This window comes from Fimicolochytrium jonesii (genome assembly GCF_025526975.1).
Source record: "Fimicolochytrium jonesii strain JEL569 chromosome Unknown EV422scaffold_13, whole genome shotgun sequence".
NCBI classification, from domain to species: domain Eukaryota; kingdom Fungi; phylum Chytridiomycota; class Chytridiomycetes; order Spizellomycetales; family Powellomycetaceae; genus Fimicolochytrium; species Fimicolochytrium jonesii.
This window is the reverse complement of record NW_026515680.1, coordinates 691676-718718: the sequence shown is the minus strand read 5'-3', so window position 1 is coordinate 718718 and position 27043 is coordinate 691676. Positions and strand designations below refer to the sequence as shown.

Sequence of the window (27043 nt, the reverse complement as noted above, 5' to 3'; positions counted from 1 at the left end):
CCCCTCAACACCTCCGCCGCCCTCCACCCATCCACGCTCTCCACGCCCCCACCTCCCACATCCTCCAAAAGCCACGGCATCGCCACAATCCTGCACGTAGCAATGGGGGTCTGGATCTTGGGCCCGCCGGCCAACTTGAACAGCACGGCGACGGCCGCGTCGGTGATGTGTGCCTCGCGCATGTAGATCAGGCGGCCGATCACCCGTGTGAAGAGCCGGAGGTCGCGCGTGAGGATTGGCAGGGGTTTGGAGTTGCTGCGGGGGTGGAAGGGTTTGTGCAGGATCCGGAGGTAGGAATGGAGTGGGTCGCGGAGGACTGTTAGGGCTTTCTGTCGGGTTTTGAGGGCTTCATTCGCATGGCCGGCATCACCGTCACCGATCAACCGATCGCAAACGGTCCCCAGAAACTCAGCAACGGGCCCGAGGTCAGATAACGGCAGCCCGCCCTGATGCACGACCGCCAACCGCTCGAAAATGGCCGCGATGCGCTCGAGGTTCCGCTCAAAGTACTTCGGGACGAGTGTATCGGCGATACGGTCCCACACGATTGTCGCGGGAGCCGTCGGGTCGGGCCGGGTAGGAATGAGGGTGGGGAGGGAGGGGAGTTTTTTGGACTGGGCGGTGGTGCCGGTTGGAGCTGGGTGAATTGGGGGATGGGCGAAACTGGGCATCATGGCTTTGAGCTTTTGCCGACGGATGATGCCCGGGAGCTGGCGGCGAGTGCGTTGCTGGTGCGGGTTCATGGTCGGTGCCGTTGTGGCCTGTGAATATGTAGGGCTGAAATGAGTATCGGTTGTTGGTGGGACTCGGGGCAAGCCCCTTGCGTAGTCCCGTCAATATCGCAAAGAACCTACCATTTTGACCTCCCTCAAGCGTCGTCAAACCTCACACAATAATTCTCCACAGCCCAGATGAGCCCCAAGATGCCCCACACCTCCTCCCACGAATAACCCCAAACCTCCTTCAACTTAGCACCACAACTCCGCTACGGCAAGCGCAATCCCACCACCCTCACAGGAAACGGTGCGTTTCAGGTTTTGGAGGCGGTGGCGGTTTGGGGGCAGCTCGGTTCTCTGAAAGCTCCAGCTGATGACGGTTAAGCTCTTTGAAGCGAGCGGACTTTCCTGCCTGCGGCCATACGGGAATGGCGTGGCCCGGGTACTGCTTGGAACACCTGTACTAACGGAAGTGACCAAGCAAGGTTGGGATGTGCAGTGTGAGTCGCTGAGTTTCCAAGTGTTATGCTTTTTGTGCCTGAGGGGTTGCGAGGAAAAAGGAGAGCGGAAAGAACGGAGCGGAGCGTGAATGACAGCATTATTGACAGCATCTTCTGCGATCGAAACCGCCCCCTTTGGCTTTTCATCTCCAGAGGAATGGAGTAGACTGCCGTCCCTACGCCGGCCGAAGAAGGTTCAGATGTCTGGGGTCTGGCGGTCAAGCCTTTGTGTGTACACACAGTGACCGATGGAGTACTCCATGTAGATATAGGGGCATTTCGACCGTTTGGGAATATGGGGTTCATCCTTGTTTGTATTCTCAGAGACGAAGAAGCATCGCCGGTCGACGGAGGCCATATTGGGTGTTAGATGGTGTATGGTGCGGGGTTCGCGATGACGATATGCGGGAGGAATGCTCTGCATCGGATGCTTCAGATGTAACAGGAAAGAGCTGCTTTCTTCCGTTCATTTTGGGCAAATCTCGTGTCATTATTCATCCAAACCACCTCCTACTCGGCCATGATCCATCCGAATTTGTGTACAACCGTACATTCGTCCCAATCAAACTCCAACACACGCTGGCGTGAGATACAGACATATATCGAATTCCCAGGCCACGTGGGCGGCGGTGCGTCTCTATACCTGTCGGCATTAGCTGGGGTCGCATCCTCAGCATGCCGAGTTCTCGAAAAGTCATCGCAAAAATCCCGTCCGGCCGGCCCCAGCCCACCACCGAATGGTCAGCATTGCCCAACAACATTCCCGCACATCCTCACCGTCTCATCCCCAACATCCTATCTATTCCATAACCAAATCCCCAGATATATATATGAAGCGCAACCACTCCTCCCGCCGTTCCCTACAAATTCATCTTGCTAAGGATGAAATCGTCCCGCCCGTAGCGCGGACGTCTCGGCCGCTGGCCCGTTTTGCCGATTTTCATTCTGAACCATTTCATCTATTGAGCGTAGAGAAATCAGGGAAGAGTCGGTAAATTGGTAAATGCGAATGGGAGATGGAAGCGAAAGCGGGTCGCAAGGTCCAAATGCCAGAATCACACAACCGCACAGAGTTCGTTCTGCGGTCGCAAGGAAAGCCCTCAGCGGTCCCATAGATTCGATCGCTGTTCGGGCATCGTCCGCCCTCGACCTCGGATTTGTTCCAGTCCCCACCCATCCTTTCCTCACTCTCAAGTCCAACCCCTTAGCCCCCACACACGCCGGGACAATAACCCACCTTCAGCTTCTGCTTCAACCCACTCGTCCTCTCCCTCAACTTTGGCAGAATATACCCCGGCAATTTCTTGCCCCCATACGACGGATGCTTGCTTCCCCGTGTCTGCTGCAGTAGCGTCCCGTTCATACTCCACCCCTGGTGTGGTTGTGGTAGTGGTTGTATGTGTGGTAGTGGACGGAGGGTCGTTGACCGCATGGGTGTTGAGAGGGTTGTGAAAGTGTTGGCTGAGGCGGGGCGGAGGAAGGGGCGGAAGAGGAGGGATGGGGGTGGGGAGGCTGGGAATGGTGGGCGGAGGCGGAGGGCTGTGAGTGAGGACAGCATTGTTGGGTGTTGGTGATCACTCGTAATGCGCTGATTCGCCTGGGGGGGTTGCTGGGTTTGCAAGATGTCGGTCGGTTGCTTTGCGAACGTGCGGAAAGGGCAACCAGCCGGGCACACAAAGGAACGCACGTCACGTGCCAGCGCTTTAAACTACATCAGGAGCCGCCGTTCACCTCTTTCTCCTGCAACTGAAGGATGGGCCAAGCTAACAAATATATTGCGATGACATGGAACATGACACAAGGATTCGAATGGATCGAGGGTATGCGGGCTCCTCCGTTTTTCGCACTTGCATCTATCCCGTAGTGAAACACACACCCGTCCATGACACTTCGTCTCCAAAACCTAGACGATATGTTGATCTTGAGAGGTACAGACCGGGACTTGCGATGTTCGAGATATCCTTGATAGACGACACACAAGAGGAAAGGGATGCTCAACTACTTCCGTGTCGTCCATCAAGCCTATACCGCATTTCATCAGCCCTCAGTCTACGCTTACGCCGGCGGACGATCCTCCAAAAACGACGCGATGCTATGCAACAACCCCACAAACGCCTCCCTCTGCTCCGGAATCTCCAACTTATAGGACACCCATACGAAAGTGCTTTGAGTTTGGAATCCGTTGCCATAGGATGACATCGCCCGTCGTCTCCGTGGTCGGAATGCCTGGGCCCGTTCGTAAGGGTGCGGGTCATGGGTCGGAATGCGTTTTGAGGAGCCCGTGCCAATAATCACAACAAGAGGAAAAGGATGTTGCTTGTGGAAAAGAGGTTGGTGTGGAACAAAAGCGTCAAGAGAGACCGACCCGAAAACGGCGTTGACATTCTGCAGCAACGTTTCCGGCGTCCATTTGGAATCCGAGTCCGATATCGCCGGCACTGCCTGCTGCCGCCGCTGCCGTTTCCGCGGATGTGCGTCCTCCGGTTGGTAGTCCAGGTGCAAAGTCCAAACAGTGCAGGAACGCTATCATGAACGTTGCAGGCATGGCCTCTAGCTCGCTGTCTGCGTCTCGCCTTGCAATATCCATAATTTTTGGCAGAGACGATGTGCCTGCCAGAGACGAGTATCGGAGAGAAGGCCGCACTGTAAGCTGTGGAAGAGAGGTCTGCCGCCTGCCTCCGGGCGGTCCTTGTATGAGCAAAGAACGATGTTCAGGTGGCGTCTCTCGTCGGGTGTGAAGTTTGGTACGTAGCATGGCGGCGTGAATCTCGAACAGGGGGTCTCTGGCGGCGGCGGAAGGTACGTACGTGAGCAGTGCATGCTGCGGTGTTCGGTTCCATAGCCACGGGAGGGGTTTGGTTTGAGCGGACGGCTGCCTGGTGGTTGTGGTGAGCGAGAGTGGTAGAGGGATAGAGGGATAGCAAGCAAGAGAGGAAGGAGAGCGCACTGAGAGCGGCCTGTCATCTGAGGGGGCCATCTATCACACCCCGTCCCCCAAACACACTTCTTCCTCAGAGACTAGAGGCCTCTACCCACCACCGCATACACTACATACGGAGAGTCACCACCACCTACAGTACGCTGTGGCCACCGTGCCCCCCGCCGCTACCACTGAACCCTCAGAAAAAAAGAAAACGACTGAAAAGACTGAAAAGGAACACCCGCCCGCACACCATTTGCACACCTTCTTTCACCCACAACCAACCGACAACCCCCACCCACCCCTTGCAATGCACTCCCTAACCTCCGCCCTAACCTCCCTCCTCCTCCTCCTCTTCCTCGCCTTCCTCCCACACCTCTCCAACTCCGCCCCAGGCTACACCCGTCAAGACCTCTCCCACCTCGCCCTCCTCCCGCCAGACCCCGACCTCCCCAAGGAAAACATCCACCCAACAGATATCCTTATCGTCACCACCGTCGACGGCTCGCTTCATGCCGTGCATAAACCAACGGGAACAGTGTTGTGGACTAAAGGGGATACTTGGGGCCCGCTGGTGGATGTTAGGGATGTTGCGGCTGAGGATAGAATGAACGGAAACGACGAGGACGGGTTTGGGACGACCGTGCCCGATGTCGTCGCAAGGGATGGGGATGGAGGGAACGCGGATGTCGCCCCGTTTGTGGGTGGGAATCTCGATGGAGACGAGGATATGCCTAGGGGATTGTATATCCCCGAACCGACCGGCAACGGGGATTTGTACTATTATGAGCCGGGGAAGGCTATAAGGAAACTCCCACTCCCCATCAAGAAGATCGTAGACGACAACCACCCCTTCATGTTCGGGGACTACGTCTTCACGGGCAAAAAAGTGAACCGACTCCTCGCCGTGAGCCCCTTGACTGGCGATGTGCTTCGCACTTTTGGTGGGGATGGCGCTGAGGAGGGGCCTGCGAGGTTACCTGGGCCGGCGGAAACGTCGTACTTGTATATCGGGCGGACGCGTGAGTATCATTTGACTTGAGAGTGGGGGTTCCGGAGGTGGTGTGAGTCCATGGCATCTGACGACGGATCTCACTTCCTTCTAGAATACGTATTGAGCATGTGGGATAAGAAGAATACGAAATTGAGGTATGTTGTCGCCTTCTGCCGCCAACCCAGCAGCCTCATGTCCTCATCTCCATTCACACATATCCAGGTTGAACATCACCTACGGCGAGTTCTCGGCGCCCACCGCACCAGATCTCGTACTGGGTGATCTGGCAACCCCACCTTCCGAGACGTCTGGCCCGGCGGGTCGAAAAGACGTCTCGATCACTGCCGAGGCGGATGGCTGGTTGACTGTACATGGACAAGGAACAGGTATGCACCCATTACGCGCCTACATCATGCACAGCGAGTTCAACTCACTCTCCCTCGGACCACATCACAGACTATCCCCTCCGCCTCCAATTCGACAGCCCCGCCGTCGCCGCCTTCCACATCGGTCAAGAATCCTCCACAACAACCCCCAGTTTCCACCTCGCCAAAGCCTACCCCTCCGCCTCCCCTCCCACAGCCCCCTCCCTCTCCGCCCTCACAAAACAAGACGCCTACGTCGGCCACCACAACGGCAGCTTCTACATCATGTCCGAAAAGAACTTTCCCAACATCGCTGCTGCTTCATCCTCCGTCGTCCCCTCCCTACCCGCCGCGGGGGCTGATTACTGCGCGAGAGCAAATAACCCGAGCGAGGATATGCTTGCGCGGTGTTTGGTGGGGACGCATACGTTAGTGGAGTATGAGACGCGCGGATTTGTGGGGTGGGTGCGGGGCCTGGAGATGGGCGGGGGCAGGGGGTGGGCATGGGTTGCGATGCGGGTGGGGTTTGCGGTCGCGGTGCTCGCGGCGTGTGTCGCTAAATGGGGAAGGAACTACGTGCGTAGAGTCTTCTCGACCGCTGCGGGGTCGAGTTATACGCCGGTTGACGTGGGTGGACCGTCGGAAGCGATGGTGGAGGTCCGCCAAATCAAAAGCGGGGAAACGTCCGACGACCCGGACAGCGCCGCCGAACGGGGCGCATCACCCCCCGTCACACCCACGTCCAAACCCAAGAAGAAGAAACCCTCCAAAAAGGTCAAACTCCCCACCACCCCAGATACCTCCGACGCCCTCTCCCCCACCCCCACCGCCACATCCACATCATCCCTCCCCTCAACCCTCGGCCACACCTCCCTCTCCAGCCTCACCGTCGGCGACGAAGTCCTGGGTTACGGCTCCCACGGCACGGTGGTGTACAAAGGAACCTTCCAAGGCAGGGATGTGGCGGTGAAGCGGCTGTTGTTGGATTTCTATGAGGTTGCGGATCATGAAGTGAGGATGTTGCAGGAGAGCGATGATCATCCGAATGTCGTGCGGTACTTTTATCGGGTATGTTTTGTTATGCATCCTTTTTCTCTGCCCTTTGTGATCTCTCGTATACTCATTGATGGGTTATGTGTTGATATCACAGGAAAAAGCAAAAGGCTTCATGTACATAGCTCTCGAGCTCTGCCCGGCGTCCCTGGCGGACGTGATTGAGAAACCGAACGACGCGCTGATCTCGGCGCTGCGGATGCGGCTCAAGCCGGCGTCGGTGCTGTTCCAGATTGCGAGGGGGTTGCATCATCTGCATGAGTTGAAGATTGTGCATAGGGATATCAAGCCGCAGGTTTGTGGATATATCCGGTTCGGAGTGCTGTGATACCCTTGGGGGGTGTGGGATGCTGATCTCTAGCCATGCTTCAATGATAGAATATCCTGGTGGGAGCACATAAGGACTCGAAAACGGGGGCTCACCCGCGTGTGCTCATATCGGATTTCGGACTTGGCAAGCGGTTAGGGGATGACCAGTCCTCGTTCCACCATACCCACCACACTGCGGGCGGGACGGTCGGGTGGCGCGCTCCCGAATGCATCCTGGCGCAGAACTCGTTCCCGATCCCCGTTGACGCCAGCAACACCACCACCACCACATCCTCGTTCTCCTCCTCCTCCTCATCCTCCGATTCAACCGGGAACGGTGGTGGAGTAGAACCCAACCCGGCGGTGAGGATCACCAAATCGATCGACATCTTCTCCCTCGGCTGCGTCTTCCACTACGTGCTCACCGCGGGCTCGCACCCCTTCGGCGACAAGTTCGCGCGCGAAATCAACATCCTCAAAGGCAACCACCGCCTCGACAAGATCGACACCCTCCCCGAATCCGCCATCGAAGCAAAAGATCTCATCCGCCGCATGATCGCAAAAGACCCGCTAAAGCGACCAACGACGTCACACGTCCTCATCCACCCGTTCTTCTGGCCCCCAACGAAACGACTGAACTTCCTGGCGGACGCGAGTGACAGGTTGGAGATCGAGCCCAGGGACCCGCCGAGCCCGCTGCTGAAGATGCTCGAGCGCGGCGCCCATAAGGTCGTCGGGCAGGACTGGTACCGACGCATCGACCGCGCGTTGCTGGACAATCTGGGCAAGTACCGGAAGTACGATGGCGCGGTTGTGAGGGATCTGCTGAGGGTCGTGCGGAATAAGGTAACGGGGCGATTGTATATCCCCCCCCCCCCCCCCCCCCCCCCGGTAGCGATGTCTGACTTTTTTTTTTTCGTAGAAACACCACTACCAGGACCTCCCCCCGGACGTCCAACACTCCCTTGGCACCCTCCCCGCCGGCTTCGTCGCCTACTTCACCTCCCGCTTCCCCGCCCTGCTGATGCACGTCTACTATGTCGTCGCGGACAGCAGGCTGAGGAACGAGGATATGTTCCGCGTGTACTTTCAGCCCCCCGAGTGATACGCTACCTTGCCCCCCGGGCCGACGATGGGAGCCATGATCGTATCCCCCCCACACTGTGTATATAGAACCCGCCCTCCCCCCCCCCCCCCCCCCCCTTTTTTTTTGACACTTATCCCTTCAACCCCTCTGTTCACGGCATGTTTTTCGAGCGTGCGGAGGTGTATATTTTCGGTTGGGTTTGGTTGTATATTTTTTGACGTAGATTTGCGGTAGCGTTCACCTCTGTTCACCCCCCCCCTCACTTTCCCTCTCCTTCCTCCCGCATTTCTGGTGTCGGTTTTTCGCTGGGGCGTAGTGTGTTTTTCTTGGATAGTGTAATAGTGTATGGGCTGGTGAATACGATGCCGGCTTTTCACTTTGGTGATCTGGTGCTACATGTCCTCCTCCTGCGTTCTCCAGAAGGAAGTGTCGATACGAGGTGGTCGCTCTGGTCGCTTCTTCGTCGCTGTGACTCATTTTTTGTACATGGACGTAGATTCCGATATGATTTCTTCACATAGGGTATCTCAGCACATGACATGACATGAATACGTCTATACGCCGCTCCTCAGAAGAAAGACCTCCCCTACACCCCAGCCTACACCCCTCCCTACCCACCCGGCGGTATACACCCTGCCCGCCCCTCAAGCCCAAGCAGCCCATCCCCTATAAGCCCTCCCCAACACATTCGCATCCATCGCCTGCTCAACGGTACACTCCACCTGCTCGCGCACATCCTTGCACACGGGTCCCACCGCGTACCGCTTGCCGTGCGTCGCGTCTTTGCCCAGGACAATGTCGCGGGCGGCGGAGAACCACGGTTCTTTGGAATGGCCGTATTGCAGTTCTAGCGCGGTTAGGTCTGGGGATGGGGAGGTGGTGCGGGGTGGTTAGGTGGGGGTGGATGGGACGGGGGGACGTGACGAAGGGGACTTACGACTTGGATGTTCCCCGTTCAATTTACGTCTGGGAACAAACGAAAAAAAATCAATTCGATTCAAATCCTCTTCCGCTCTAACACCGGCATCGATCTGGGGTAACTCACCGCGCGATATCCAGCTTCTGCTGCGGATACCATTCCGGGGCGTTCAAGCTGCTGCTGCCCTCCGCGGGTGTCGTCGACAGCGACGTTCCTTTACCTAAACCCATCGCGTAAATCATCCGCCCCCTCACTTGCATTCCAAACCCCGGAGATGCAGGGGAGATGGGAGGTAGGGAGGGTGCAATTACCTTGTCTCGCAGCCTGCTTAAGCGCAAACGTCCTCCACTCCATCAACGGCTCCTTGATGAAGATGTTGAGCACATTCAACAGGACTTCTTTTTTGGAGCGCATTGCTATGTGATGCATTGAAAACGTGATGGGATTAGATGAACGAGACTCGGCCATGATGCAAAGATATTGACCGCGAACGCGTATATACGCACCAGACATGACGTTGATCATCGTGTCCTGCAACAACACGGGCACGCCGAGCGGTTCGAGCACGAGCGCCATCTGCTTTGTGAGGCGGAAGGGGACGAGTTCGGGGATGGGAAGGACTTCGGTTGCTGAGCTGTGTGTGCGTGGCGGAAGATCACAGATGTAAATATGGGTTTTAATCTTGCAAATGTGCTGGGGGAGAAGGTAGTGGATGGAGGATGGTACGTACCCGAAAGCGTGACCGAAATCGATGCCTATGATCTGACCGCTGGGATACGGGAAAGGGCGGATGTGGTGGTTAGGCTCTCCCATATGGCGCATGACGATGGACTTTAATGCACAAGAAAATACCTGCTCATATCAATCAAGAAATTCTCTCCATGCCGATCTCCAATCCCTTCCGACAGTACCCTCATTTCAGCGACCGTCCTTTACCCACCCCCCGTCCGCTCCCCAAACATATTCATCCCACCCCTCACTACACTTACCAAGCAAGTAAGAACAAATATTCAACGTCGCCAAACTCCTCGCAAACGTCCCCCGGATCGTCAAAAACGCCTCCGGGCTCGCCGCCAATTTCTGCATCCACCTCTTCAGGTACGGTTCGCGCGGGGTCACGCTGTCGAGGTGCTCTTCGGTTTTCCGCGCGGAGGCGGTTTTAAACATGTTGCAGTGTTCTAGGAGTACAACGTTGGATGGTGGGTGAGTTGCATTGTGAGGTGGGAGTCGATGGGAGTCGATGAGACTCACGTTCAGGGAGACTCTTCTTGTTCCCCCCATGCGCTTGAACGAACTCGTCATGCTTTTTGAGCGCGTTGGCAAACGCTTCTTTGAAGCCGGGGACGGAGCGCATCACTTCCAGGAGGGGTTTGGTGTTGTCGACCCATTCGAGGATGCCGAGGTTTCTTGACATTGGGACCACCTGGCGATGGACGGTTTAGTCAGCCATTGAAGGCATGAGGGAGCGCAATCGGTTCATACTTTGTAAGTGCGGAGCTGCAAATCTTGGCACCCAGAATCGTTCGCCATGATGTTGTTCATGACGGAGAACATTTCCTGCACACGCTGATCGAGTCGGAGATCTTCGCCTCCCTATATGATGAACAGTGAGCCACGGTGCGTCGTATTTCCCTTCCGATAAAAGATCCTACCTTAATCAGCCAATGCTGGTTCTTCTCATCGGATCCCACTATAGTCAAACGTTTCGGCCGTCTGATGGATGCCATAACCAAAACCTCCGATTGGAAACTGGAGATCGTGACGAGGTTTTCGGGAATAGGTTTCTTCGACTCTGTGTATTGGCCGGGAATCTCGAGATCCTGCGACAAAACCTTGTTAGCATAGAATGCATTGTGAGCACATGGCAGCGAGAATCCCGGCCATACCTCTTCGAAATCCTTGGCATTGAACGCTGCAAGCCACGGCGAATAGTTCTTCAACGGCATCATGCCCGTGGGCAACGATTCTTTGAAGATATTATTCCTACAGTAGTCATTGAATTCTCGCCAATCCTTGCTGGACAGCGTCAAAAGCTTTCTGCCGTCCTTGCCTGCACCAAATGTGCCCCGCGTCAGATAAACACATCGCTCTCCACAACAAAACCGCCATTGGAAATAGTGGACATACCGCAAAACTGGAAGATCTTTGCCGAGTACTTCGTCGCGAACGCCATCCCAATCGATCCAGCCACGTGCGGGTCCGTGTTCAAACAATACGCCTTCATGTCCTCAAACAGCTCCAAAATCGCTTTCGAGTCCTTCGGGTTGGTCATAAGCAACGGCTGCGTCTCCTGAATCCAATCCTTGAACGTGTGCACCGGCTCCGTCAGTCTCCTCAACTCCATCTTCAACTTGTCCAGCAGCGGCGAATGGATAACCTCCTTCAACGCCGCGACCTCTTTCCCGTTGTTGGACCGGTTGGGGTCGTCGAGGACATACTGCTCGCTAGAGATGGAGAGCGGGAAATAGACCGCGGTGGGATATTCGGCGGCGATCTTGTGCATGAGCGGGAATAGGGCGGTGGCGGCGGGTTTGTCGAGGAGAGCTGTTATCTGGGGAAGCCAGCGGAGGAATGTCCAGGCGGGTGCGTTTGTTGCTAGCTGGAGGAAGGTATTTCCGACGCCGTCGTAGGTGTGGAGGAGCTGCAAGAGGCGGGGGAAAATCTCGATGGCGGGCGCGTAAACGTCTTGCATCGCTGCGAGTGTGTGTTCGGTGGCTATGACAGCGTATCGGGCTAGATCGAAATCGCACGGCTGGCAAACGTGACCAAGTTAGATGCTAGAAGGCTTTAGATGGCCTCTCGATGTTCTGTCCAACTCACCGAATCCGGAGAATCCTCCTTCAATCGAACCATGGAATCGCAGTGCGTAGCGAGATACATCCGCCGCTTATTGCTCGGTGCAAGTGTCACACCTTCGGTCAAATACTTCAGTGATTCTTCGATGGCGAAAGCGAGTAATCCAGATGCGTTGGGCGAGCGACCACCTCCTGCAGATTTGAGAGCTTTGCGCATGTATTTGTTGCCTTGCAGGGTCGAACTGAAGTCTTCACTCGCGATCAATCCCTTAAAGATTTCGTCGAACAGACGGCCTTGCAGGAACATGTATTTGGCTCGCAATGTCGTGTCGAGGGATGCGATCCTAGCCTGCGAGCGCCGCCATCAGCATTTTGATCTCCAACAAGCGATGTCAGCACATTGCTTACCGAGTAATACGAGAAGCTCGCGACTGTGCGAGATGCAAGCTCCGCTTTCGCCACATCGTCCAAGTATATCAAACGCTTGTACGCCAGCTTCAAGGTCGCAAGGGATACCTCCGGATCAAAGTCCTCAGACGCGGTTGTATACCGCTCCGCAACCACGAAGTTGTGTTGCTTGGTAGCCGCTTTCCTGATCCCCTTATGCAATTTAGTGAGAACGGGTTGGAGAGCCGCTTGATCAACATCCATGAGGTCCAGCCTGCCGAACTGCTCGAGTATCTGCTCTCGCGACAGCACCACATCAAGCCACAACGGCATGGGATCCTGCAAGGGCGAGAGACTGCGGGAGTCCCATGACGCCAAGAACTTCCCGACCTTCACGCCGAAGTCAGTGTTTCCGCGAGACTCCAACAAATCCACAAACGCTTTAACTTCCACGATGATCTGCAGGGATGAGAGCCGCATCTGGCGAGCTTCGGATGCGAGCGGGTGTAGGCTTGTGAAGGAGGCCAGGATGCCGTCGATTGCGCGCTGACTGTAGTGACGAGCCCGTTGCAGGTCACCAGAGGAGAGCATCAACAGACACAGTTCTAGAGACACCCAACGTTGCGTAAGTCATAAGCATTGACCAGGTTTGTCCGAGACCACGCCTACCTTCCGGAAACTTGTTCTCGAGTAGCTCTCTAAAGGGGGGAGAGGTATCAATGGCATGAATCACCAAAACGGCTGAGAAATTGTGCTTGCCCTTACTTTTTGGTTGCATCGTTCAATCCGACATTTACCAAGGACATCAACGGGCTCGTTCCTTCCCATGGAATAAAGATCCCAGATTCGTCAACTATTCCATCTCGCAAGCGCAGATAAGCTTTGAAAAACTGCTCCAGGTACGGGTCGACATTCTCCGACTTCCACAGGTTCTGAGTCTGATTATCAACATGTTCCATCACATGCTCCGCAAGAGCCTCCCATAGGCCGAGATTTTCCAAGCATTCCCCGTGGCCGCGGTGGCAAATGTCCCGCTCGTACTGGTCAACTCGGTCCTGACGCTCTCCACTCAGTGATTCTTTGTACTTCTGGAGAGCGTTGTCGTACTGTTTCATGGTTTCGGCCGCGATCGCTTCCTTCACAAACGGCGAAGTCGAGATTCGATGCTCCACAATGCTTCGATACACATTGAAGTATGCAATCGACTTGTACAGGAACGCCAGCCGGAGCCAGAGCTGCTTGTTGATGCCCGGACCCACATCGTCATCAGTGCGCCGCCGTTTCGTCGCAGGGGCTTTCCCAGCCAGAAGTGCTTGCTCCAGTAGGGAAACGCCCAGTTGCGTATTGGAACTCTGTTCGCTAGCACGCGACAAGGCCACGGGATCGAAATTCGTTGAAGACATTGAATACATTGACCTCAATGCCGCAGCAAGCATTGGAGGGTGAAAGTTTGTCGAAGTTGAGATGATGCGTGACAATCCCTCCTCGATGGCAGTGCGGAAGGAATCGCTCTCTCGCTGCCTCTACAAACAGAACATCATATCAGAACGACGGTACACTAGCTCCACTGGCCAAACTCTATTTCATACCTTTCCATGCCCTACGCCAACATTATCAACTATGGCCGTGAGAAGCGCGCTGAACGCATGTTGCGCGACTTCGGCATCCCTAGTGACCAAATGTTGAAGAGGGGCGAGGACTTCTTTGTGTCCGATCTCGATGTCAGGAAGCTCTCCGATTCGATACTTTCGGGAAAGCGTAACGGTCTTTGCTCGCGCCGCTTTCTGCAACATTTGAGTTTGGAGCTTGATTCGCCTCTGTCGTTCCGACTGGTTAGCGTAATGTCGACGGACGTCAACCTCCGTCCTTCGGGAACGACCTCCTAGAGACGCCCCTGAGGACGTGTCCTGAAGACTCCCCAGCGCGAGCGAAACCTCAGACTCGACGACTGAGAATGCATCTCGGGCTTGGGTTGGGTTCATGTCCTGGGTCAATGTCCACTGCGCCTGTTGAGTGGCACGAACAAACTGAGATGCGGGAGTGCCAGTGGCGAGCGAAGCATTGCCGTTTTGTGTAGCAGCGAAGATTGGCTGCATTGAGCCGGCGGGGGTCCAAGAGACGTCGATGTGAGCATCCACAAACTTCGCATCCGGTAGCCCGCTGTCGAACTGATGATGGATGAGGGTTTGCAACCAGGATTATGTCGGTGTGCCGAAAAGTGCTTACCAGCTTTGCAGTATACTGCGGAGTTTCCTTGGTTGCGTCCAACAGGAATGAAGTGACAAAATGCAAGAACGAACTCTCGATTTGAGGGTCGTACATTCCCAGTAGCAATTGCGTGCGCTGATATATGTCTTTGTTTCCTAATTGCCCATCTTGATTCAAAAAAGTGCCGACGCCGCTTCGGATCTCCTCGAGGGGGTCAACCAAGCCTTCGAGGATGGCCAGTCTGACTTTGTTCCTCAGGTTGTCGTTATCTTCCAACCGATCGTAGATGCGCACCAACAGACTAAAATACGCCGTTCTGCATAGCTCGGAGGAGCTACTGTTGAAGGTCCTCAGCATGGTCGGAAGGAAGTAGGATATCTGATCCACCGTCAAGGAAGGCACAAGGTTGTACAAAATGACCAAAATGAGCCGTTGAGTCTCCTCGTCCCTTTGCGCGATCAGGTCTTTGAGATTCTTTGCGCGAAGGTCTTCAAAGATGTTCTCGATTTGCGGACCACATGATGAGATTGCATATAGGCATCGGGCGCGCAGCTTTCCACTCAGGCGAGGAAAGATGTACAGCAGGTCCCTGGAAGATCCTTTGACAATCTCTGGGTAACCGGTGCTCAGGCTGGCTAAAGTCTGAATGAAGCGATCTTGATCGACGGCGGTTCCTTTGATCCCGTTCAGGGAGGATATCTGCATGCAGCGAATCAACTCGGTCGTTCAAATAAAAAGATACTTTCTCGCCAGGACTCACCCGCTGCTGCAATTCCGTCTGAAGCAGTTCATACAGATCCAGGTTTTGCTTTTGAACGAGAGCCAACCATCGTCCAAAGACCTCCGCGGCAGAGGCATATACGTCGCGCCGCTTGTGGTCGAGCAGCGACAAGAAGATCTTCCAGAATTGCATCTCTGACATACTCCGATTGCCTAATCCTCCAACATCGAATGGATTGATATCGTTCAGAATGAAGACGGAAGTCAGCAGAATGCCAGCGAGGAGTTCCTTCTTGTCTTTCTCATTGATCTTCTTTTCGCCGTCACTTATGCAGTTTAGTATCTCCTCCTAGATGCAAGATGTCAAATTTGCACGGTAACGAGAACGATAAATGGAATGGACATACCGTTGTAGGGGTCATCAGATGCTTCCACATCTCAACGAATGCTGATATGATACTCATATTGCGCTTCACTTCGGCCATCGACTTTGGCCTGATTGCACCCCCAACCAATGCTCGCTGCAGCGGAACGTCCAGTCAACAACGATATGCGCGAAGAACACTGGGGTGCAATTACCATCATGCCGTAGATGACTGCACGAGACTGCGACTTGTCTGGCGGGGAAAAGTGCGCCGTCGTGGTCTTGCCATGCCTCAGGTGCCCGCCCCAAAGAAGAAGCTCGTTGCAAAGACTCTATGAAGAATTACATCGGTATTCCCAGATTGAACAAAGACTCATGGGGCTAACCTGGATCATGGGGCCAATGCCGTTGGAGTATGGATAATCCTGGATCACTTCGGCGACCGGCCTCCACCACTGCTCCGCATAAGCACTGAACAGCTCCTTTCGGTTCAAAACGATCGCCGCAATGTACACCCGAAGGTTTAGCGGTGTGCCTGGTGAAAGTCACCTGTTACGGACCACCACAGCAAAAAAGTATCCTTCCCACCAAGGTCTTACCCTTCATTTGCATTCTCTCCAATAGCTCGGTCATCCAACCTGGCATACTCGCACCATCTTGTACCGTGCCTGACACCTTCGAGATCAGTTCCACAACTGTTCCCGTACATGGGTTATGACCGTATATCTAAGGATCGGAGGTCATTTGGGGGTTCGTCAAGCCATACCTACCACAGTGTGCCGCACTTACGTATCGTGCACGATCTGCCCTTGCAGCGTGGTTGAGAGCTCTGTTCTCCAACCCATTCTCTTGTGCTTCCTGAGTGAAGGCTCCGTCTGGTATGCTCAAGCTCGTGGTCTGAAACGATTTTTGCATTAGCGAATGGAGGCGCAGATAGAGCTATTTGAATTTACCTGACTCAAACTGCTCTCTGCAAGGAACTGCGTTGATACATATCTGCCAGTAGATTGCTCCGCTGCGTTTGCGTCGTTTTGGATCTCAAACTGAAGCACGTCTTCAACATTCTCCTATTGAGGATGGACATGTCAGAGCTCTCAACCACACTTCGCATCAACTTGTTCAGTCAATCTACCTCCATGTCCACGATGTTGCTCCAATGAGGTGCATCCCGCTGAAAGATCTTCTTCACCAAAAAGAACTCGAGGTTTTTCGTTTGCGTTGCAGCAAAGACCGCGCAGCAGGCGTTGAAAGCCGCCTGATGGAATTCTAGACCCAACTGGCGCGCATTGGGAATGTCCGGAATGCGCTCTTTCTGCGCATCCTCGGCCTGCCGGATGATTGCAACAGACAGGGCGTTGGGTTTATCGGCATTCGGGGTGTCCGGGAACTTTTTGATGAAGGCACGCATGACAATGCCTTCGGCGCTGTGCAGCGCGCTAACGTCGCTGTGCTGGTAGCATGTGGTGAGTAGTTCGAAGCCCGCGGTTTTGCTCATCAGTAGATCCAAGGGCTTTGGAGACAATGTCTGTTTTAGGATAGTCATGATATTGTTAATTTCTTGCTCGAACGTTTTCGCGACGAAGTCAGGGGACGAGGCTCGCAAGAGCGGTAGTAAGGCATAGCGCACGACGTTCTTCCGGAAGTCCGCGGGAATAGTGGCATCACCGAAATAACTAGCCCGAAGCATTAGCTTCCGCATGAAGGCGGATGTATCGACAGAGTTTTCGCTGCTCACCTCCACAACAATGCAAGCAGATTCCCGACGTCCTTCGGCGGGCATCGGCGCCCGGCATTCGCAAGTCGCTCCCCTAACTGCTCAGCAAAGGGGTGATTCGGATGTATGCAAATATGCATGATCAAAACTTTTGCGATCACAATCGTGTTGAGGGTTCCAAGACCGTCCAGTAATGTGGCCATGCTCTGCGCGTAGTCGACTTGTTGCGACGAGCCCTCTTTCATGTCGCCCGGAGAAAGCGGGAAATGGTCGTTTACGATTTTGCTTAGCCTGTTCTCGACCTGTGACACAGGGTTTAATATGCCACCTCCCGAAAGATGAGAGTGGTGCGATCTGATTCTCACCTCTTCAGCATTCTCCGGTGTCAAGAAAACCGAAAGCAATGCAAACGCATCATTCAAGAAAGGCCGTGGGTTCGAAGAGTTGAGGAATGAAACATAGACTTGTGTGAAGATCCTGCAAAATCGTGTGCCTTGCGTTCTCGCAACGATGCCAGGATCCAGCCGAACAATCATATGCCACAATTGGAGCAGATCACTTGGGTCAAACACTTCACTCATTTTCCGTACGAAACCATCGTTCCCGACGAGCTGTTTCCCAATCGTTAGCGCGTACGTTTCGGTGTGTTCGCAGATACGCAAGGAAACCTTACCTGGTCGATGAAGATCTTGTGACAAGTATCCTTCGCGCTACGATTGACCAACAGGTAGTTGGAGACCCAGCGCAGTATGTCGCTGACGAGTGGATGGTGGAGGTATTTTTCCAATGTCGGGATCGAAGCTCCAAGATTTCGCGCGATCCACGGGTTGATCTACATGACCGAACCAGTGAGTAAAAGATCAACGGGCATACGTCTGTGGCACCTTCTTACGCACATGGTTCCCGTATTGCTGATAGAACGCGATGCCGTTCTCGTACTTGCTTCTGCTTTCCAAACCCTGGTAACGAGCGCATCAGATGTGAAAACAAGCAAATATTGCACCCAAAACCCACCAGCAGCTCTCGAAAACAGCGTTCCCGGTGTGTCTCACTCTCCAAACAAATCTCAACCATATTGCCGACAATGATAGTGGTTCCAGGACTAGTATTCTTCCTCATTTGCCTGGTCGCATCAAACAGCTGGTTGTAAACATCGACATCAGTACTCTCCATAAACTTCGCAAACAACCCGGCTTTCTGAATCTGCTGCAACCCAATAACGCTCTGACTGATTGCGAGCCGATTTCGGCCGTCCGTGAGATCTAGACTCGAAATGTCGCAGTCGTCCGCAAGGTACACATCTCTGATGCAGTCGAAGCGGAGCGTCGATGTGGGAATGAGTCGAAGCAGAGACACCATCCGCAAAGGTAGATTCCTCTTAACGTCCTCGCTTTCGGGTGCAAATCCCGCGGCGGCTGGTTTGAAGATCACTAAAGCTACGAGACGGAAGAAATGCGGGGTCCATAGGCCGACGCTGTCAGGGATTTCGGTGCCGCTCTGCAACAATGCCTCCAGTATGCCAAACACGCGAACGGTCGCGAAAGAACGGAGCTCGTCGGCTTGTAGCCGAGCTTGAGGGTCTAGATCAGGTTCCTCGCTTCGAAGGGCGTAGTTTTCCACGAAGAAGGTTATTGCCGACAGCAGGACGCGGTTGTTGCTAAGAATGGAAGTCCCGTCAAGGATTCGAGTATCCAGCAAGAACGTGTAGCCCTCGAGCGAACTAATCAGGCGTCCGACCCATTTTTTGGCCCGACGCTCAGACAATCTCAATCCCCTCGGTACATTCTGGAGGTTGTTGTTGAGGATGTTGGGCACGTAGTTCGAATCCGCTTTGATGCGTTTCCCGACCCATGACTTAGGACCTAAATCCACATCAGTATTGGTGATAACACTCCCATGAGCGGTCACCCCTACACGGCACTTACTAGACACCAACGGCACAATCTCCATAAACAACCCCTTCATCATCTGCGCATAATCCAACTCCGGCTTCCCAATCTCCAAAAAGATCCAATCCAGCAGACCATCCAGATCCTGCCTTCTGAGCCCCGGAAACTCGCGCCGTTTCTTATACACGCGATTGAACACGTCCTTTTTGGCTTTGAGGATCTTCACGCAGTGTCCGATGGCGTTCTTGATCTCGCGATGGACGCCGGAGGCGGGGGGGTCTTGGTCGGCGAGCCGGAGGGCGCCGAGGAGGTTGTAGAGGGTCAGGAAGAGGAATTCGCTCATTAGGGCGTCGTCTTCTCTGGGATCGAGATGTTAGTGAAGGTCAAGCGGAAGCGGGAGGATTGTGCATACATACCGCAGGACGCGGTAGATGCGGTTGAACGCGATAGCCGCGCCCAGCCTTTTCTGCGAGCTGCTGTGGGAGAGCAGGCGGAATAGGCGCCTCAGGAGGGACTTTGTATTTACTGTCTTGGTTTCGTGGTCTTGGTCTTCGTCCAGATCCTGGCCTCTGGACTGACCCCCAACCAAAAGACGGTTGAGCTACATACTCAATCCCGACTACTCTCTGCCCGTCGAGTGACTTACCGCTGGTGGCGTATGCTTGATAGACCAGATCAAAAACTCGCGAATACATTCACCCGCAAAATCCCGCAGCTGTCAAAACCCTTCCATCAAAAACCGCCCACACCTCACACCGAGACATATCCACAAGAACGCTTACAGCCCCATTGGTCCCGCTGACAGCCTCCAAACAAACATTCAACATCGCCATAGTCTCCGGGTTTTCCGCCCGCGCGTTCCGAGTGAGCCAGTGGATGATCTGAAACACCAGCGGTCGGAACAACTCGCGCGTTACAGTGTCCAAGTCGATGGCTAGTCGGAGGAGCGCGGGGAAGACTTTGCTGTAAAGTTTGTGGAATGGGCTCTGTGGGGGGTGGATCGACGTGAATATTACATCACATCCTATGGTAAGAAAATGTGATACTCACCTGCTTAACCTCCGTCTCCCCCGTCCCACTCAACTGCTTCGCGCTCCGTCCAATCATCAGCAACACCAACGCATGCAACAGCTCCGTCGCAGCCACCTTCGTCTTCCTATCCGGCGAATTCTCCGCCAACTCAATCACTCTTGGCAACATATCGTCCAAATAAATCCTGCAGCTCATTTCCGCAAAGGGGACATCGAATGCCAGCCGTTTTTCGGTGTCCCAGGCGAGGATCTGCTGGTTTTCGCGGAACCCGGCGAGCATGAGACGGTTGGAGGTGCCGATGTTGCCGAGGAGGGTTATGACGCGGAGGCGGATGGCGCAGGATTGGGCGGAAGCGTCTTCCGTCTATCCTCACCCATATCAGAACACATATCGTGATCAAGATGTTACTTCGATAAGTTTACGGTACCTCACTCATAATCGCAGCAATCCGCATCCTACTAGCCGCAACCCCCTTCATATGGAAAATCCCCCTATTCATCTTCACCTTCTTCTTCTCCAACCTCGCCGTCTGCTCCACATCCAAAAGCAGATAATCCGCCAACGCCGGCAAAATCTTCGGATACGCCGTCCTGAGCACCGCGGTAGGTATATCATTCACCCACCGCTCCAACGCCGTGATCGCCGCCTCCGCGAGGGGTTGGTAGGAGAGTCCTAACCGAAATGCAGTGCGGAGGGGTTCGGTTAACGCGCGCACGGAGACGAGATCGGTGGGACATGAAAGCAGTAAGCGGAGGGAACTCGCGAGTAAGTCGTCTTTGAACCCTTCTGAGCGGACCGCGACCGTTTTGATGTAGCTGCTGAAGAGGAGGTGCGCCGATTTCTGGCTAGAGTTTGCTGTGGGTAACGTTTCCTCGTCCATCCCTTCGCGCGCGCCAAGGGTTTCGGGTTTCAGCACGTCTTTGAAGAAATCTAGCGAGGCGGCTAATTTGAGCACGACGCTGAGGAGGTTGTATATGCTGGTGATCATCGGGTTCCGGAGGGAGAGCTCGATCAACCGGTCGCCTACGACATATAGCCATGCCGCAAAGTTGCGGGACTGGACGTCGGTGAGGAAGCGGTCGGCGAAACGGGTCAGGTTGCTCAGAATGGCTATATCCGCAGGATTCGCGTACGTCACCACCACGGCCAACTCAGATGCGTCCGTGGGCTCGGATTCGGGTTCGATAATGTTGAGGTTAAGGTTTTCGGCCATTTGGAGCATGGCGGTGACCGTTTCGTCGTAGAGCATGCGGTTGAGGTTTTGTTTTTCGGCAGGGTCGATGTGGGATTCGGCACTGGGGCTGCGGAAGAGGTGGATCCAGAAGTTCATGTAGTCATCGAAAGCGAAGCGGGTGGACTCCATGTTGGTGTCGGAGTTGGGGGTTGAGCAAGTTAGGAGGAGGGCATCGTAGGCTGCAAGTGCCAAAGGGTCAGAAATCCCCACTACTCAACAAGCTCGTTCAGAAGCACGCATACCTGTCGTCGACCACACATTCCGCCCCCCAGGACCCTGCCTGTTTAAGATCAACAACAATTTCCGCAGTGCAGCCACGCTAAGGCCTTGATACGCCGAACTCATGGACGGATACCGCAACAGCATGCTCTTGCTCAAGTCAGCTAGCGATATGTGCGTCAGCTCAATGTGCCAAACCAGTCAATCGATGCAGCATTTGGCCTACCGATAGCGAGGTAAAATTTCTTGTCCGCTTCCGCATGTTGCTCGGCCATGTACGAGTACGCTTCTAGGAACGAGGGGACGTGCACACTCTCGTCTCGGTTCTGTGTCGGACTTCCGCGAACAAAACGAGTTTAGCTCAAGTCGCAACGAACTCCATAAGTCGCATCCGTGCTGCATACTTTGCGGTAAGCAACGCGGCACTCTTCTTCATCAGGGTGTCGAGGATGCCTCTGAGATCTTCAGCCGTTCCGTGACGTCGGCAAGGTGCTGCAAAGTATCCATACGCACGGACAGCCAATGATGTGTCCTTGTATGTCAGCTCCTGGCCGATCAACTCGCCGAAGCGAGTCATAAACCACTATAACGAAGTATCATCAACAAATGTTCGACATGAACCCCACTCAAGGTGCAGGTGCGCCGACGAACCCAAAACAACCGCTTAGCCTCATCCCCCTCATCTTCCCTCAGCACCAACGCAACAGCACCCAGAAACGAATCCATTGCGCGGTACCCCAACCTCGACACATCCGAGTTTCTGTTCGTACACGCAGCCCTCAGATCATTCCACACGTCCATAGCGCGATTGTACAACAACGATTTGAAAGAGGTCGCATGATCTATTATTATCTGCATGGTGGCAGTGAAGACGCCGTAGCGGGAGAAGGTATCGGCTGAGCTCTATATATGTGGGTCTAGGTGAGGACACGAGTACGCCGGAAGGATGTGAGGAAGTATTTACCAATAGGCCCAAGATGTTTTTGATGATTGTGAAGACGGCGGTGAGGTCAACGTCGGTGTATACAAACATGAACTCGTCGAGTGCCCTGAGGGCGCTTTCTACGTAGGACAGGTTCGGGTCTTTGCCAAATAGGGTTGAAATGGCTTGTTGAAGCATTCTGTCCATCTGTTTTGGAAGATTTCCCTCCACTACATTCCAGTGGTGGCGACATGCGGCGGCTAGGAGCTTCAGGATAGATCCTTTCACTAAGGCACCCAGCTTACTCTGCTGTCTGACATATACATCGAAGAAGCTAACGACGAGTTTTTGAGTATCGACTTGGGACAAGAGCGTTTCCCCATCCACCAACTTACAAGGAAATAATCCGTTTGACCTGCAACTTCTCTGCATCCCCCGCTCCGATCGTCGGAACGATCAACGCATTCAGTGGCATCAACGAGGCATCCTTCGTTCTAGCAGCTTTCGCGGAATCGAATGCATTGATGCAGTCCGTCTGTTGATCGCCACCACATCAGCGCCTTCCTGCAACAAGATTTGGCGGAAGAAGCCGCATACCTGTATCTCCGCTGTATACGGTCGGCACGAAGCAGGCGAAGCCGACATGAAGCGCTCCAACGCATTGAGGAGCACCGCCTGCGCATCCTCATGCTCCTTCCGGCCTCGAGATGATCGGAGGTAGGTCAACAAACCATTCTCCGAGTCGAAGATGTAAGCGCTCGCTAGGGCTGAAGTAGCGTTCAATTTCTGCAGCACATTTGACCACAAGTCGACAAGGATGTCTCACCAAAGTCCGGTTTGTCAAGCGAGCCGATAGCCTCCAGGACGTCTTCGGCGAGCGCTTTGGTGTTTATGTCCTGACGCCTGACTTCAATTGCCCCGTTGAGGTCAAGTAAGCCTCGCCTCAGACTTTCCAGGTTGTCTGAAGACATGCCTGTTTGCAAACCGGAGCGGTGCACTCCAGACGACGGTATGTGACACTACAGGTACCGTTTGAGTGCCTGTTCACCGGCCGTATGACTGAGTGAGACCGCCTGCAACGTGGATGGGCACCACTGGGAAATGGAGGCCCAATGGAGGCAATCGTGGCGGCCAATTCTCTCGAACGAGAAGTGAGTGACAAAGCGCCGCGTCTTTCGATCCTTTCCCCTCCTTTCCTGTTCTGCCAACGTTACATGCAGGAGGTCTTCCAGCATAAGATGCATAAGACGGGACGAAACAAACCTTCAACTAACGGAAACGCCAAATCCACCACGATGAAGATCACCGAGCCCAAAACGCCTTACATACGCTAGGACTCTCCCTGGGATATGGTGCTTCGGAATACGGCTGCTATAGCACTGGTGGGGCTGACAGACGCTCTTGGGTTTGTGGGAGGGAGAGGGGGAAGGCCGAGCGCGTGGGGGGGGGGGGGGGGGGGGGGGGGGGGGGGAATGGGGCACACCCGGATGTCGGGACGAGAAGGGTGCCGGTGGATGAGTGGGGCGATGGACCGGAGCAGGGGATGATCGCTGAACGTGGGTGTTGTTGGATAACGATATCCCTGTATGAATGCGCTTCAGCCCCGGATTGCAGAGAGGGCAAGACACGACAAGTTCGAAGCGATGCGGAAATTGCACTACAACATGCGGAACGCATTACAAGAAGGTCCGGAAGCAGCTACCAAAAGTCGTCGAGCACGCCCATGCACCACGTTCGAATCCATCTCAAGGTGATGTCGATAATGATGAAGAGGAACAATTTGAGGACGATACGGAGGGTGACGCGGACGCTGACGTTAATGAAGACGCTGAGGACGAGGCTCATTGGATAACACACCAAGAGCAGACGCCCTTCTCGGACTCGCCAGGACCGTTCAATCTCGAATGGACGGCGGGTCATCATCACGGGTCCCGCACGCGATGCGGCTGTCGAGCAGGGGTCCGGGAATCTGACGATAGGGCAGCAGTAGAATGGAGTGGTCAGCATCGGAAACTTGTTAGGACTGGCTCGGATGTAGGCCGGTTGGTGGAGTTGGCCTGACTTGGACTACATTGCGTACGGTTTTTGGCGGTTTGAGTCGACTCGGGAGATGCTTCGCGGGAATTCCTCATAACTTGTTATCAATAATATACTGGTGGATAGTGGCACTACTTCATAAAAGGCTGATATGCCCCGGGCCGTCATGGCGAGGTCGGCTAAGGGGCTTGGTCCTGATAAGCGACAGACAGGCTACAGCTCGTCCCGAGACGCAATCTCGCAGAACTGTCGCATGTACGCGCAAGCCCCTTCATTACTAGTGATATCCGATCCCTCACCGTGCCGCCTTAGTCCCTGGCCAAACGGCGTTGTTCTGGGCGATGCGTGCATCCGTTTCCTCCCAGATAGACCTTCGATACGTCTCTTCCGCCGTAGACACAGACGTGCGCCTAACCATCGTCTTCCATGCACGCCTCCGAAGGCTAGTCTCATCCGAATGCGAGGGAGTTGCGAAGGTACAGTAACAGCAGCTGTCGAATGTTGCTCTGCGGATGACGGAACACGCGCGCGCTGAGCTGCCCTGCTGCATCCATCCATTCCCTTCCCTTTCCCTCGTCCAGAATCCTATACAGTTCCACGCGCAAAAAGATGTCGGCTGCTGAGCGGTTCCTTTACGAGAGCGCAATAAACGGTACGTTCGTATGTGCGGGAGCGCTCCTTTGTCGTCAATACCCGGGAAGCACTCTAAACTGCTCTCACGGTCATGCAGACCTCGCGAAGACGGTCTATGGGGATGGTGACCTCCAACACGGGATGGTGCAAGCCCCGACCGATACGACCAATGCAGCAACCACCGCCGACGGAACCCCAAACGGAGCCAGTGAAGGATCGCTCCCAACTCCATCCACCGCCCAGCACCAACCACCCCACCGACGACGCAAACCTCCAAGCCGCCTCCTCATCTTCGATTTCGACTCGACCCTCTTCCGCTCCCCGATGCCCAACCCCGATCTCTGGTCCGACCAACTTCGCGGCGCCCTGATAGGCGACTGCGGCTGGTTCCAGGACCCGCGAACGATGCAGCCGCCCTACGTTCCCGATATCCCAGATGCAAGCTGGTACCATTCTGAGACGGTGGCCGCCGTCTTTGCGGGTATCGCGCGACGGGACGAGGACACCCTATGTGTTTTGTTAACTGGACGGAGACACGACCGGTTTGGAGAGCGGATCAAACGCATATGTCAGGTGCATCACCCGCCACTGGAATTCGATCTGTTCTTCTTCCGCGAAGGGCACGACCCCGCGAAAGCACCACTGTACCATGCAACAACGCTGGATTTCAAACTGGCCGTGCTGGACAGCCTTTTCACGGCGTTCCCGAGCATCACACATGTCGAGATCTACGATGATCGCAAACGGCATCTAGATCTGTTTGCGAACCGGTTGAGGAGTCTGAGTACGAAGGGGAAGCTGCGGTCTTTCGCGGTGCATCATGTTGTGCATACGAACAAGTCGGCGAAATATATGCCGGAGGACAGTGAGAAGGAGCTGGTGAAGGAGTTGGTGGCGATATGCAATGGCCGGATTTTGGCGGCGAAACGGAGGGAGGAGGATGCGCATAAACAGCAGCGGGGTGGTCGAGGTGGTGAAGGTGACTGTGATGGGTCGATGTCACGGACGAGCAGCTGCGCGAGCCAGGCCTCCTTGACGGATTGCAGCGATGACAACGTTGCAAACAGAGAAGACAAACAACCCCTCACGACACGAGCCTCCACCTCCTCCCCAACCCCCTTCTGCAAACTCCAACGCCGAACAAGCGCCTCCCTCTTCCGCACAATGCTCGAACTCGTCGACCAAATCAAATACACCGCCATCCTCCTCGACCCATCCAGCGTCACGAAACTCACCACCGCATTCCCGCCACCACACTCGGACGCCGTCACCAAATACCACCACGTCACAATCAACCTCGGGCCCGCTAAACCCCACCTCGTCGACCCATTAGGCGGTCTAGGCGCACCCGTCACAGTTCGTGTCATAGCACACGGCACCCTCCCCGATAAGGTCACCGCCGTGAAAGTCGAGCACGCGCACGACCCGACCCTCAAACTCTCTGAAAACGATACCCCACACATCACTCTCCACGTCCGCACCGGCGGCAAAGCAGCCGATAGCAACCTCATCGCCCACTGGGACCCCCTCTCCGAACCGTTCACACTCACCGGCCACATTACCCAAATCCACATCACAGGCCTCAACACCGACACTCCCACCCCCCAAAAGAAGAAAGAGGTCTCGATCGGCGACCTCGTCAAGAAACATCATCCGGGGTTGCAAGGAAGGCAGATTGGACAGGCGGTCGCGCATGTGAGCGAGTGGATGGAGAAGGGGTTTATGGAGAATTTGAGCAGTAATAGGGCTTACATTGAGTGGTATATACAGGGGATGGATGTGGGGAAGGTGGGGACTACGACACGGCGGAGGGAAGCTGAGAGGGAGGTGGGGAGGGAGGGCGGTGGTATGGCAGCGGCGATGGGAGACAAGGTGGAGAGCCCTGTATCGTCGTGAAATGCAGACTTGTTTCATGCCGAATTTTTGTGGACATGTTGCTGGACTGGACGGACGTTTCATCACTGAGAGGTGGTTGTACATATCGTATATATTCAGAGGTGTCCGGCGCTGAGAGATGGAGTTCCCT

The 27043-nt window shown here is 54.7% G+C and overlaps 5 protein-coding genes across 5 annotated transcripts; 3 read left to right on the top strand and 2 right to left on the bottom strand.

The window, feature by feature from the left end:
• Positions 1-1624: 1624 nt before the first annotated feature.
• EV422DRAFT_531441 (uncharacterized protein) lies at positions 1625-2900 on the bottom strand. The gene is made up of 2 exons (XM_053070462.1): positions 2454-2900; positions 1625-2175 (listed from the first exon to the last, which is right to left on the bottom strand). The coding sequence occupies exons 1-2, from the start codon at positions 2772-2774 to the stop codon at positions 2077-2079; spliced, it is 420 nt and encodes a 139-aa protein (XP_052925294.1). The 5' UTR covers positions 2775-2900; the 3' UTR covers positions 1625-2076.
• A 1420-nt stretch (positions 2901-4320) lies between these two features.
• Positions 4321-5373, top strand: EV422DRAFT_76968 (uncharacterized protein). The gene is made up of 2 exons (XM_053074378.1): positions 4321-5285; positions 5353-5373. Exon 1 carries the CDS (start codon positions 4447-4449, stop codon positions 5176-5178), a length of 732 nt encoding a protein of 243 aa, XP_052925293.1. The 5' UTR covers positions 4321-4446; the 3' UTR covers positions 5179-5285; positions 5353-5373.
• Positions 5374-5997: 624 nt separating this feature from the next.
• On the top strand, positions 5998-8046 carry EV422DRAFT_531436 (kinase-like domain-containing protein). Its single transcript, XM_053070461.1, has 4 exons — positions 5998-6563; positions 6646-6843; positions 6927-7703; positions 7780-8046. Exons 1-4 carry the CDS (start codon positions 6009-6011, stop codon positions 7960-7962), a joined length of 1713 nt encoding a protein of 570 aa, XP_052925292.1. The 5' UTR covers positions 5998-6008; the 3' UTR covers positions 7963-8046.
• A 516-nt stretch (positions 8047-8562) lies between these two features.
• EV422DRAFT_578857 (uncharacterized protein) lies at positions 8563-23537 on the bottom strand. The gene is made up of 46 exons (XM_053073298.1): positions 23174-23537; positions 22945-23114; positions 22743-22882; positions 22390-22681; positions 22077-22328; positions 21830-22008; positions 21652-21761; positions 21449-21589; positions 20400-21385; positions 19991-20335; positions 19723-19926; positions 19587-19655; positions 19357-19514; positions 18977-19299; positions 18066-18913; positions 17948-18010; positions 17725-17883; positions 17417-17662; positions 17073-17353; positions 16470-17010; positions 16291-16404; positions 16127-16234; positions 15937-16063; positions 15724-15872; positions 15553-15669; positions 15381-15494; positions 15014-15322; positions 14272-14952; positions 13635-14213; positions 12811-13568; positions 12715-12743; positions 12067-12650; positions 11684-12007; positions 10991-11615; positions 10750-10913; positions 10516-10683; positions 10346-10456; positions 10115-10286; positions 9853-10041; positions 9716-9761; positions 9594-9632; positions 9370-9497; positions 9175-9279; positions 8990-9083; positions 8882-8910; positions 8563-8806 (listed from the first exon to the last, which is right to left on the bottom strand). The coding sequence occupies exons 1-46, from the start codon at positions 23316-23318 to the stop codon at positions 8589-8591; spliced, it is 11733 nt and encodes a 3910-aa protein (XP_052925291.1). The 5' UTR covers positions 23319-23537; the 3' UTR covers positions 8563-8588.
• A 1456-nt stretch (positions 23538-24993) lies between these two features.
• Positions 24994-26913, top strand: EV422DRAFT_567993 (uncharacterized protein; the record flags this gene model as incomplete). Its single annotated transcript, XM_053072603.1, has 2 exons — positions 24994-25036; positions 25115-26913. The coding sequence occupies 2 exons, from the start codon at positions 24994-24996 to the stop codon at positions 26911-26913; spliced, it is 1842 nt and encodes a 613-aa protein (XP_052925290.1).
• Between the last annotated feature and the right edge of the window lie 130 nt (positions 26914-27043).

Coding starts and splice junctions, on each gene's coding strand:
- EV422DRAFT_531441 (XM_053070462.1), bottom strand. CDS start 2,774: ATGCTGTCCTCACTCACAGCCCTCCGCCTCCGCCCACCATTCCCAGCC. Junction 2,176..2,453: donor GGTTGAAGCAGAAGCTGAAG/GTGGGTTATTGT, acceptor TACGCTCAATAG/ATGAAATGGTTCAGAATGAA.
- EV422DRAFT_76968 (XM_053074378.1), top strand. CDS start 4,447: ATGCACTCCCTAACCTCCGCCCTAACCTCCCTCCTCCTCCTCCTCTTC.
- EV422DRAFT_531436 (XM_053070461.1), top strand. CDS start 6,009: ATGCGGGTGGGGTTTGCGGTCGCGGTGCTCGCGGCGTGTGTCGCTAAA. Junction 6,564..6,645: donor TCGTGCGGTACTTTTATCGG/GTATGTTTTGTT, acceptor TTGATATCACAG/GAAAAAGCAAAAGGCTTCAT. Junction 7,704..7,779: donor TGAGGGTCGTGCGGAATAAG/GTAACGGGGCGA, acceptor TTTTTTTCGTAG/AAACACCACTACCAGGACCT.
- EV422DRAFT_578857 (XM_053073298.1), bottom strand. CDS start 23,318: ATGTCTTCAGACAACCTGGAAAGTCTGAGGCGAGGCTTACTTGACCTC. Junction 22,883..22,944: donor CGTATACAGCGGAGATACAG/GTATGCGGCTTC, acceptor GGCGATCAACAG/ACGGACTGCATCAATGCATT. Junction 15,323..15,380: donor ATCTGATGACCCCTACAACG/GTATGTCCATTC, acceptor TCTTGCATCTAG/GAGGAGATACTAAACTGCAT.